At 32.7% G+C, this 12,788-nt stretch overlaps 1 protein-coding gene across 1 annotated transcript; it reads left to right on the forward strand.

Annotated features, from left to right (window-relative positions):
- The first annotated feature begins 2,020 nt into the window (after positions 1-2,020).
- On the forward strand, positions 2,021-5,864 carry LOC147405077 (protein WALLS ARE THIN 1-like). Its single transcript, XM_086441197.1, has 6 exons — positions 2,021-2,296; positions 2,401-2,463; positions 2,546-2,662; positions 2,897-3,299; positions 4,307-4,458; positions 5,376-5,864. The coding sequence occupies exons 1-6, from the start codon at positions 2,082-2,084 to the stop codon at positions 5,560-5,562; spliced, it is 1,137 nt and encodes a 378-aa protein (XP_086297323.1). The 5' UTR covers positions 2,021-2,081; the 3' UTR covers positions 5,563-5,864.
- The last annotated feature ends 6,924 nt before the right edge of the window (positions 5,865-12,788 follow it).

Genomic DNA, 12,788 nt, shown 5'->3' on the forward strand with positions numbered 1-12,788 from the left:
GAGGATGATCTACTGACTATAGAGATCATTCTCACAAAATATCAGTCCATTCTAAAACTTTTTAGCCATATAAGACAAAACTTTGTCTAGAATGTTGTCTAGGATTTTGTCAAATGAACGCTACCCATATATATATATATAATTTACATAATTGCTCAAGTTTTGATCAGTCCCCTGTCATATCGACAAATGATTGGTCTAGAATCAATCCGTTAGGTTATCAAATCAAACCCTTATCAAAATTAAAATCTTTGATCCATATCCAAAGTTATTAGATTGGATTTCGAGTCCTATCAACCCATTGGCAGCCATTTTTTTGTTGATAAATTTGTTGGTCACAACATGAAAAAAGTTCATATTCTACGGCCCAAGGCCAATGAATTCCATTACATGTATACATTCCTTTAGGGAATCAGCATATCGTAAAGGTTCTCATCAACTTAACTTGACCGACTAATGGGTCCCTTGAGAAAGATTAACCTACTCAATCATCTTTATCAAATTATTTACTAGATAATTATTTTTCTTTCTTCATACATGACTTTTGATAGAATAGAATGGAGAAAGCAATTAATATCAATGAGATTTGGGATAAGGCTTGACTATATTTTTTACACCGTCTTGATATTTTATGTTTAAAATTCGACTCAAATGTTTATCAAGCCAATTCAGTCAAAAACTCGAAAGTCGACTTTGACGAGTTGAATAAACATATAATAAATATTCAGAAATAGTTTCTAATACTTTAAGATAAATAAAAATCTTTATTGTTTTCATTCTCCGTAGAGATATTATACATAACTGAATAACAAGATCGAGTTTCTAGCCCAACTCGGCATTTTTTGGACTGACTCAACAAGTTATTTCTTTCAAGTTTTGGGAAAGAGTCACCTTGAAATCCAATGGAGTTCATTAGATAAGTTTCAAAACTTCAAATCGATAATTAGGGCTGTCAATCTTAATCTGGGCGCAAAATCCTAGCTCAAACTAATTGATTTAACAATTAGAACGAGCCAAATAACAAAATATCTAGATCTAAGCCCAGCCCGACTCAGCTCACAATTTTTTGGGCATATTTAAGGGTCGGGCTGATCCACAAGTTTTATTTATAAATATATCTATATATATATATATATATATATTTATATTGTAAAAAATTTATAATATTATATCAGGCCAAGCTGCCCGGACCTAGCTCCCAAGCCTGACCATAAACATGAATTGGCCCTAGTTTATACCTAAATGGGTGTAATTACCATAGTGACAAAGTCGGGTTCAGAAATAATTCGGCAAAACCCAACAAAGTCGGGAAAAAACATCATATAAAATTTGAAGATTTTTTTTTTTTTTTCTCTAAAGTATAAGAAATATGTGTTTCATATATTAAATGATAAAAAAATGTGATTTATTCAAAAAAATCGTCAATTAATTGTGATTTTTTTGAAAAATAAAGATTTGTTTTAAAAAACTTTGTGGTTATTTGAATAAATCATGATTTAATTGACAAGTACTAAAATCGCAGATTTTTGTCACTATAGTAATACATTTTCCGAACTCAATCCATATAGGGTTGGATCAAGTCCTGACCCATCGACAATCCCTCTAATAATTTCATATTAATAATATATAGTAAGTATTGGAAGGGGAGACATGGGAAATAAAAAGCTTAGGATATGAGGTGGGGTGATGAGTTAGGTGGTGATGAGGGTACCCAACCCCACCTCCCTCGTGCACGCTATCTATCAATGACGGCTTTACCTTACTCAATTATCATCATTAATGGCATGGATCCAAAGCACAAGAGCCCCTTATTAGATCTTTCTACTTTTTTCCTTTTTTTCTCTCACGCACACAGCTAAGAGGGCTAAGGAAGAGAAGAATGTGGTAGACAACCAAGAACAAATTAATTGTACAAACAGTTTAACATAAAGTCTTTTCATTGCTGCTTGTGGGACACATTCCACACACACGTACACACATTTTCTCTCTCCTCTCTAGTATATTTAGATCATCAACTCCTCTCTTACCACCCATCTTTCCTTCACTCACTCTTTAGTTTTTCTATTTTGATTTCTGCTTCGATGGCGGATACTAATGTAGAGTCAACAAGAATGTGTCAAGTACCGGAACGAACCAAGCTGCACTTGGCCATGTTGGCCTTGCAGTTTGGTTACGCCGGGTTTCATGTTGTGTCTAGGGCTGCCCTTAATATGGGCATAAGCAAAATTGTGTTCCCCGTCTATAGGAACATCCTTGCTTTGCTCCTCCTTGTACCCTTCGCGTATTTTCTTGAAAAGTACGTTGTTTTTATTTTTCGGTATCTTCTTATCTTCTTTTTTTCCTTTGTTTAACACGGAACTAATAATTTTTATGGCTGTTCTTTCATGTTTAATTTTGTAGGAAGGATAGACCTGCGTTAAATTTTAATTTTATAGTTCAGTTCTTCTTCCTCGCTCTCATCGGGTTAGTAAAATTTAGAAATCATATGTAGAGAAATAGGGAGAGTTGTTTTAATATATAATCATTTTGATCATTTTCATGACAGGATAACCGCGAATCAAGGGTTCTACCTGTTGGGCTTAGACAACACATCGCCCACCTTTGCATCCGCCATCCAAAATTCCGTTCCCGCCTTAACTTTTCTTATGGCTGCGGCCCTCAGGCAAAGATCATAAATATGTTTCTTCTTATTAATTAGAATGTTTTATGAATGATGAGTTTGTGAGGTGAAAATCTCATATACAATTTTGTAGAGTGACAAATAAGGGTGACTTATTACCAACTTTTCTAATAATACCTCCCAAAAATTCGAACTCTACTTTACGTAATATTACCAGAGTATAATTCATTATTTGATTTGAAATCATTGCTTATATATCTTGATTTTGATTGGCAGGATTGAACAAGTTCGCATAAATAGAAAGGATGGCATCGCAAAGGTGTTAGGAACAATCTCTTGTGTCGCGGGAGCTTCGGTTATTACTCTCTTCAAAGGCCCGACTATATATAGTCCAACCCCTCCCCTACACCAAACACCTTTATTACTATCCCTCGGTGACGCCAAGGGGAAGAATTGGTCCTTAGGGTGCATCTACTTAATTGGCCATTGCCTCTCGTGGTCCGGATGGCTTGTATTACAAGCCCCCATTCTCAAGAAGTACCCGGCTCGACTCTCCGTGACATCTTATACATGTTTCTTTGGGGTCCTTCAATTTCTTATAATCGCAGCCGCCGTTGAGAGGAATGCCCAAGCTTGGTTAATTCATTCAGGGGGTGAATTGTTCAGTGTTTTCTATGCAGTTAGTATTCATCCTTCCAGTCGATCCCTTAATAATTTCAACTTGCACCAAAGCACTTTTTAGTTCTTGTTAATGATGTTAAGAGAGTCTTAATCAAGAATGGTGCCCCATTTTTATAATAACATATAGTTGGCACGCTTGGGTTGGAGATTAAATACATGTTTTAAACTCCAACCAAAACGTGCCACATAGACACCATTCTTATTCTATGGTAACAAGTCACCTTACCTAATCATGATTCATGATGTTACAGTTTCTATGATGCTTTTAGCATGATATTGTCTCAACCTCAGTTTTTGAATTTGGGAATCACCAATAACATATGAAAGAATATAGCATCATATTCCCAAGTTCAATAACTGATATCAAGATCACGAGCAATAATTCTTTTTATTTAATTTTTTGACAAATAATAAGTTCCTTCATTTGCTTTTCTAAAATTTAGAATAATGATAACTAGACTCCCCCTCTACTCTCCTGCTGTGGCATGTATAGATTTTTTTTCCTTGGGATACACAATTACACATCCTCATAAATATGTGTAGTTGTGTGTACTAAGGAAAAAAAAATATCCATGGTTATATGCACATGCCATGTCAAGAGAGTAGGGAGGGAGTCAAAAAAAAAATAAAATTCAAGACTGAAATTTAAGCAATTAAAATAATCAAAGAGTTGAGTCAACTCAATGACATGCTAGTCGACTCGGTCAAGTTTTATTAAGTATACATTAAAATCGTTAGATATTTTCAAAGGTATTTTAAAATTTACATTTGTTTCCTTTCTCTAACCACAGAGGTTCTAGGTTGACTCAATGGGTTAAATCAAATGAATTTATTTTAATGAAATCAAATCAACTCAACCAAGTTTCAAGTGAACTCAACATGTTTTTTTTTAAAATTAAAGCATGATTAACAACCATTGAGTCATTTTTATTTTTCTGATTTCTGAAGATTTAAGAAATATGGGAGTGGGTAATTTGGTAATTTTGCGTGATGTGGTTGTTGCAGGGGTTCGTGGCTTCTGGGATAGCCTTCGCTGTTCAGATATGGTGCATAGACCGAGGTGGACCAGTGTTTGTAGCGGTGTACCAACCTGTACAGACCTTAGTTGTCGCTATTGTGTCTTCCATTGCTTTAGGCGAAGAATTCTACTTGGGAGGGTGGGTACCCACTTCACTTTACTTCACCAATCAAACAATCACCACAGTATCTTCTTTATTTGACCTTTTCTCATCTCATCCATCAAATCATACTCTTAATATACGGGCCCACCTCTTGAATCCACTGATTAGAATTAATGCATAGAAATAATAATGTTTTTTCTACCATGCCTCCTTCACTATATGGCAAATATTTCATGACTCTCCTTAGTCTTCCTTAGTAGGATCAGGTATCAAACCCAATTTCATAAATCAAAATTAAATAAAATTCATATATTTAAATAAACATAAAATAATTTATATATTTTCTCACATTTTATTAGATAGGAGCTTATCAGATTGGGACATGGTTGATTTAGAACCAATCCAACAGATCAAATTGGATCCATATCAAAACTCGAAGACCCAATCCATGTCTGAAGTTATTAAATCGAAATGGAACAAATCTTGGGTCATATCTAATTCATTGATAGCTCTATTTGGACTAATAACAAAATGCAAATTTTGAGATAACCCTTCGATCTTAATCATTACGATTATTATTATTTTTTAAGTTTTAAGATTGAAGAAAGATAGGATCTTGAGGTTAAAAATGAGGGTATTTTGATAATTTAATATCAAAAGTTGAGGATGTCTCAAATACGTATCAAAATTAGGGGAGTATCTCAAAAAAAAAATTGTTAAACAAACCTTTTAACATGACCTTAGAAATGAAAAAAAAAAAAAAAAAGAGGGTTAATTAATTACTTAATTTCTTCATTATAAATTGTTAATGTCAAAAGTCAAGTGAGGTGAGTCTAATTTGTTTAATTCAGGGAGGTACTCTGATGAAGAAGGTCCCTTTAAAAGTGAAAAAACTACATGGCCTATAAGCTTTTTTCTTTTCTACTAACGCTTATTTTGGATGCGAAGTACAGGATCATTGGAGCGGTTTTGATTATAGTGGGACTATACTTAGTTCTATGGGGCAAGAGCGAAGAGAGAAAATTTGCAACGTCAACGGCTGTGATTACATCAACTTCGGATCAAGAAAACAACAGAACAACAAGCCACAGCAAATCATCCCTCGTTCAGCCACTACTCCCTTCTACAGAAAATGTTTGATGAGAGGAACCCTAACTTTAACTACAGTACTACCAATCACAAACTACTAAGTTGCTTCAGAAAGTGTGCTTTTTTTACTTCATGTTTTTTTTAAACTTTTCGTAGTGGTCTTTGATGTGATCACCTGTGTCGTTAGTGGAGAAAAAAGCTAAGACGATCATTACCTATCTTGTAGATTAGTCAATGGACACGTGTCGTGTGTGGGCCTTTTCAATCAAAACCTGGTGTGCTTTACATAATGATGTGTGGATTTGACATCAAAGCTCTCAATATATGAAATCAAACGAATTATAATGTGTGGACCCCATGGTTTCTTCCAATCTAGTGAATTATTTTCTTCTATAGGATGCAAAACATCTGATCGTTATTGCTGTTTTCTTCTTGTTAACTTTCACTCGGAGCAACTTCAATCCGTCTTCAAATCCCAATATTTAGTGATTAAAAACTTCCGAATCAAAGTTCAACCATGGTTTTAAAACTCGTTCTCACTCGTCTCCACCATAAATGAGATCGAGTCATCTCAGACAAGTTTTCCGATACATTTGAGTCGTCTTGTTTAATAATGTGAATAAATGAATTGTGATTTTAAATCTCGTCCAAAAAATTTGACTTGTATATCCATCTCATTTGTGGATGATATCGAAATGTATCGGATGAGTCATCTCGAACGAGATTTAAAATCATGAGTTCAACTCGTCTTCAAAAACGAATATTTCATCTCTATATTACTTGTCTCATCTACAACTATATAGTTGAAAGAAAAAAGATCTCTATCGTTATTTATCTTTTTTAAATATTTATTATATCCCTCCATTTTTCATAAATGTCAATTTTGACGTTCTTTTTTCATGAAATATATTTTAAATACAATTTTTATCCCTAATTTATTATAGTTTTCTTTTATTCTTACAAGTGAGTGAATAATATTTTAGAAAATGAATAGTGATTTAAGTTGTTGGGGTTAGTTGGAATTCAAAAGTGGTTCGGAGACTTCAAAATAAAGAAGATGTCAATTTGAAGTCTTGGGTTGGAGTTGTTCTCAAAGAATCGAGTTTATGAATTAGGAAGATAAAGATTGATGGTTGAGAATATTTGATAGTTGATTACATTTGCTTATCTACATGGTAAAGGGGGTACCAATTTTTTTATTACAATGTCCAAATAATAAAATAGATAGATTTTGAGAACTAGTCTTCTTCACCTTCGGCTAAAGTGGCTTCCTTCGCCCATATTACTTGATAGGGTGTGCCTTAGGTGGTGTTCTTTTCACGTGTGCCCCTTCTCTTGCAAATTATCGCCTTTGCTCACATGCATGTTTTTCCCCCCCACACGATGGCATGTAGTCTATTTAACATGCTCACTATTGACAAGTGACTATTCATGCAAAAATGCTCCTACTTGTTGTCCCTGTTACCAAAAATGCCCTTTTTCCCAATGCATATTTCCCATACCATTAGGTCATGTTCTCTTTCATCGACCCTTCTTCCCCCTTTGTTACGTGGGGTGTGCACGTATTGAGCTGTGCTGTCGTCGAATCTCTGATTGTTCCTAAGGTGTCATAGTTCAGATTTAAGGATCAATTTAATATGGATTCGTATGATTAGGAAACGAAAAAAATCGATTTTAATTAGTTTCATTGTCAGTTGTGGGTTTAAATCTAGGAGAAATTATAGATAATGTTTATCATCTTGAGATTTTCCTGTTTTTCTCGAATGATAAGAGAAAATAAACATAAAGTAGGAATAATTTTTTGAAAGTTTAATCTTAAAACCCATTATTTATCTCTTCAATTAAACTTAAACTAAGAAGAAAAAGATGGAGAAGATAAGGAGGGCAAACATATAATGGAGAGAGAGAGAGGAGAATGAAATACATGGAGAAAAGACCGAGGAGAAAAGAACGAAAAAAGGTGAAGGGGAGGAAAAAACAAGAGTAAAAGAAAAAAATATATATGAAAAGAAAATAGAGAGGGACAAGGAGGGGGATAAAAGAAAACAAGAAGCATAAAGGAGAGAGCACGAGAGAGATGGTCATCATCATTCCTATATTTCTCTTCATGTGTCTTTAAAATTTATAGGTGTCAAACTCTTATAAAAGTATGGTATTCATGTGCAATACACAATGTAGGGTACATCATAACAAAATAGAGCAAATGATCCATAATCGTGCTATAATTGCATGCTTATGAGCATGGAAAGACATTTCTTGTTACTTGAATTAGTGTGGGTTGAATATATACCTAAGATACACCATAAACAATCAAATTCCTAATAAATTAATTTTAAAACTCCTTTTGAATTATTTATTGGAAGGAAACTCATTTATACTTTTGGAGAGGCCTAGTGAATGCAAAAATTTATAACAACAAAAAAAAAAAAATTGATCCTATAATCATAATTTAGTACTCTAAAATGTCTATATTTTGCTACCTTATCCATAGTATGATAATAATAGAAATAGAAATTATCGAATTCTTTAGAAATAATGAGGTTAGTGGAAGTAGAGAACTAAGTTATATAATTATTGAAGAAATTATGGTATAGATCCCATTATCAATAACTTCTAAAAGAATTATTACTTATCAAGTGATGATAAATTATAAAGAGTCGTGATGATATACAACACCCCACTTACACCCCCATCACAGAACCGTAGATCATTTGCCTTGGGATACACAAGAAAAGGATTTATGGTTATGTGCATCCCAAGACAAATGACCTACATCTATGATGGGGGCATTAGAAAATCATTACACAATTATTAATGTTGAGCGGCAATTGAATGACAAAAATCAACCACTCGATTGTGAAATCATCTCCAATTAACTATTGTAAAATTAATATAGCCAACAGTCTTCAAATTATCTTAAAGAAGATCTACTATCTTTATATATATATATATATATATATATGGGAAATGTTCAGCAACAAACATTTTGGCAAAACATTTTTCAAAACATGGGTTAGAGGTTTTGGAATGGGCTGATTTTTTGTGAGGATGATCTCTACGGTGAGGAGATCATCCTCACAAAAAATCAGCCCATTCCAAAACTTCTAACCCCATCAAAAATGGTTTACAAAAAATGGACGGTCTACGATTTTTCAACTTGTAAATTGGGGCTAGAGATCATCCTCACCAAAAATCAGCCAATTCCAAAACCTCTAACCCATGTTTTGAAAAATGTTTGTTGTTGAACGGGACCCTATATATATATATATATATATAACTTAGTAATAAGGATTAGTAAGGATCAAAGTTTATTTACACAAGCCATATAAAATGATAATTTTGCTAAGTTGATTGATGAAATGAAATAAATTGAAACCAATGAACCAAAATAAAATCAAAGATCTTGTTGATCAATTTCTTTATAAATGTAAGAAAATCAACTCCAAACAAGTCTTTAAGACCAAACATGATTTTATAGGAGATATTGGCGATATAATGTTAGAAATGTAATCAATAATTTCATTAAAAAAAAAAATTTACCATAAAGAAGTATTTGAGAAGCATTCATTCATGATCAAAGTAATGTTGGTTAGGGTAAATTATCATTTCGTGAGTTGAATATGACAAAATTTTGATTCTAACTCACTGTTCATTTTAATTCCCATACATGAAGAACAAGATCGTAGATATTTTAAAGTGACAATCTCGTTGATATTTATTTGAAAAGTAACAATCTCGCTGATTGCCACTTAATTTTATAAACAACGAGATTGTCATTTTTCATATAAATATCAACGATCTCAGTACCTTATATCAGCAATATCGTCACTTTGAAATACCCGCGATCTCGTTCTTCATGTTTAGGGAGTTAAAATGAAAAGTGATTATTGTTCGGTTATACTTATTTCTGTGGGAACAATATTTCAAGAACCCACACCAAATCATCTCTTGTTCAGACACTACTTCTGCCAAAAGTGTCTGATGAGAGGGGCATTAACTTTAACACCAAATCATGTCACCTGTATGAAGATTTTATTTTTTATTTTCTTGTTCTTTAACTTTTTTTAAATGGTGATTTGTTTGAGCACCTGTGCTGTTCGTGTGTGGGCCCTTGAAAACAAAGACCTCGTGTGCTCGTTTAAGAGATAATTATGGTTTGCTTTGATAAAAAGAAACAGCACGGATTAAATAATGATTATGGTGTGGAATATGACATCAAAGCTCTCTAATATATGAAATTAAATCAGGGTGATTTCATAATGCCCTTTCAAAATTGGTGATATTATGTTTACCCCCTTGACTAAAAGTCAACGTTGCTTTGATTTAATGGTGAAATTTTGATATTTTAAAAAATGACTTTCAAATACTTCAAATTTGAAAAAAATAATAACAATAATTCAAATTATAAATTATTCTTAAATGAATCAGGAAGGTCAGGATCCCTTGACTCACTCATGAAAAAAACACATGATCCCAACCCTTTAATTGGAAAATCCAATGGTTGAGATTTATCCTCAAAATAAGTATCTCCGAGATTTGTGTTATCAAAATATTTATAAATATCAACCATTGGATTTTGTGTTTAAAGGATTGGGATCATGTGTTTTTTTCACGAGTCTTTCTTAGGAGTCAACAGATCCCAACCCTTCTTCCAATACACTATTTTGTTCTCTAATATGGGAGGCGTCTTATCATTTTGACATTATTTTCTTTCTCATTTCTACTTGAATCATGATAATTTGACTACCCCACGTGACACACTCAATCGACTATCGTGACAAGTTTGGGAATCGTGGATTTGTACGTTTCGGGATACAAAATTGCATTTCCCCATAAATATGGGTATCCCAAGAGAACTGTATATCCCGAGGTGTACAAATCTATCTACAGTTCTAGAACTTGTCATGTTAGGAGAGTCGATTGAGTGTGCCACATGGGGTAGTCAGATAATCAAGAATCATTTTATTTTCCTTTTTTTGTTATCAATCATTTGCTTTAATCTTTACACCAATTATTTCTTTATCCCTATGGATACTTAGATATCAAAATTTCGTGAAAATTAGAATTGTCCCCATTTCACTTTGAGTTAAAGAAAAATATTTAAAATCAGAACGGTTACAGTGAACACACATCCCAATTGGGCAAGGTAAGGAGAAATGAGCCTCCATAACTTAAGTTTGACCATGACCCAAAATATGTCCAAATGATCTAGGTTGAACTAGACTTGGCAATGATCCAAAGTATATCTGATGTTTAAACCGATCTAATCCAAAAAAATATAAAAAATCGGATAAGATTCAACTTAAAATCTTAGATCTGAAATAATTTCAAATTGAATGTACCTCAATCCTTTCAAAAAAAAAAAAAATTCGATAGAAACATATTTTAATTATTCTTAATTTCGTATAAATACATATTAGGGAAAATGTTTTAGTCTTTTTGATTTCCCTCTAAATTTATGGTTGGAAAGTAGATTTTTAAAATTTTAAATGATTTTATATTTTTGAAAGTTTTTGAACATTGATAATTTGAAAATAAGGCATATGTTTAGATTGGATCGGATAAAATCGGGTACTTGTTTAAAACTTTTCGGATCAATATTAGAGTGGTACTGATCCAATACTGAATCGATCCATTGCCTGCCCTAAGCCAAACAAACAATAAAAGTGGTTTAATACCAATTAAAAGAAGGGGAAAGTAAAAAAAATAAAAAATATGATTAAAAATTTAATGTGGAACATTATTTAGGGATATGAAAACACAACTCCAATCCATCGAGAGCTATCCACTACACATATTGCCCACTGTTCTCATGTGATCTGTAGGTCACTCCACCTAACTAAATGGGGTTTAACCCTCCAAATCACATCAATCAAACTGTCTAATCATACAATTAACATCATGTAAATCAACTCTTGTTCCAAAAATATCTGATAAGAAAACCCTAATTTTAACTTTAGTGATCCTTGATTTGGTCAGTTGGGTTCTTAGTGGGACAAAAAAGAAGCTCAGATAATCATTATCTATCTTTTAATTAATCAAAGTGATGCATACATGAGGGCCCCTAGTTTCACAAAACCTAGCATGCTTCACTGTAAATAGTAAAAATATTGAATATAACCATGATTTGATTTAGTAAATTATTTAAAATTTCAAGATCATAATGATGGCAAATTCCCAATCTTTTATATCAAATGAATCAGTGGACACAACAATTTTTTCAAATAACAAATCTTATATATATATATATATGGAAAATGTTTTGCATTGTCCTATTTGCCCTATATGTTTTGTCCTACATAGGTTAGAAGCTTTGGAATGAACTGATTTTTGGTGAGAATGATCTCTATGGTGAGACGATCATCCTCACCAAAAATCAACCAATTCCGAAACTTCTAACCCCATGTTTACACGTTGAAGAATCATAGACCGTCTATTTTTTGTAAACCATTTTTAATGGGGTTAGAAGTTTCAAAATCGACTAATTTTTTATGAGGATGATCTCCTTGGTGAGATCATCCTCACAAAAAATCAGCCCATTCCAAAATTTCTAACTCATGTAAGACAAAACATGTACGGCAAAACATAGGGTGCTAAACATGCCCCATATATATATATATGGGGGGCGGTTCAAGGGCCATATGTAAAAACATATGAAAAAACAATGGTTTTTCAAAATATGGGTTAGAGGTCTTGGATTGAGCTGATTTTTTGCAAGGATGGTCACTATGATGAGAAGATCATCCTCACAAAAAATCAGCTCAATTAAAAACTTCTAAATCTATCAAAAGTGATTTACAAATTAGTGACAAAAATTAGCAAAAAATCGACGGTCCACATTCTAATTCACTTTTGATGGGGTTAGAAGATTCAGATTTGACTGATTTTTTTTTTTTTTTTTAATGATCTTCTCATCATAGAAATCATCCTCATAAAAAATCAGCTCAATCCGAAACTTCTAATCCATATTTTGAAAATTTATTAATGTTACATTGTTTTTACATATGTTTTTTTATATGGTCCTAAACCCATATATATATATATATATATATATATATATATATATATATATGGGAAGCATTCGGAGTTCCTAAAGAGAGCCAAACATTTTTTAAAATAGGGATTAGAAGTTTCGGAATATGCTGCTTTTTTGTGAGTATGATCTCTATGGTATACAAATCATCCTCACAAAAAATCAGCCTATTCCGAAACTTCTAACCCTAGTTTACAAGTTGAAGAATTGTGAACCATCCAATTTTTACAAACCACTTTTGATG

Source organism: Akebia trifoliata, chromosome 4 (genome assembly GCF_017979445.1).
Source record: "Akebia trifoliata isolate Shusen 1 chromosome 4, ASM1797944v1, whole genome shotgun sequence".
Taxonomy (NCBI): Eukaryota; Viridiplantae; Streptophyta; class Magnoliopsida; order Ranunculales; family Lardizabalaceae; genus Akebia; species Akebia trifoliata.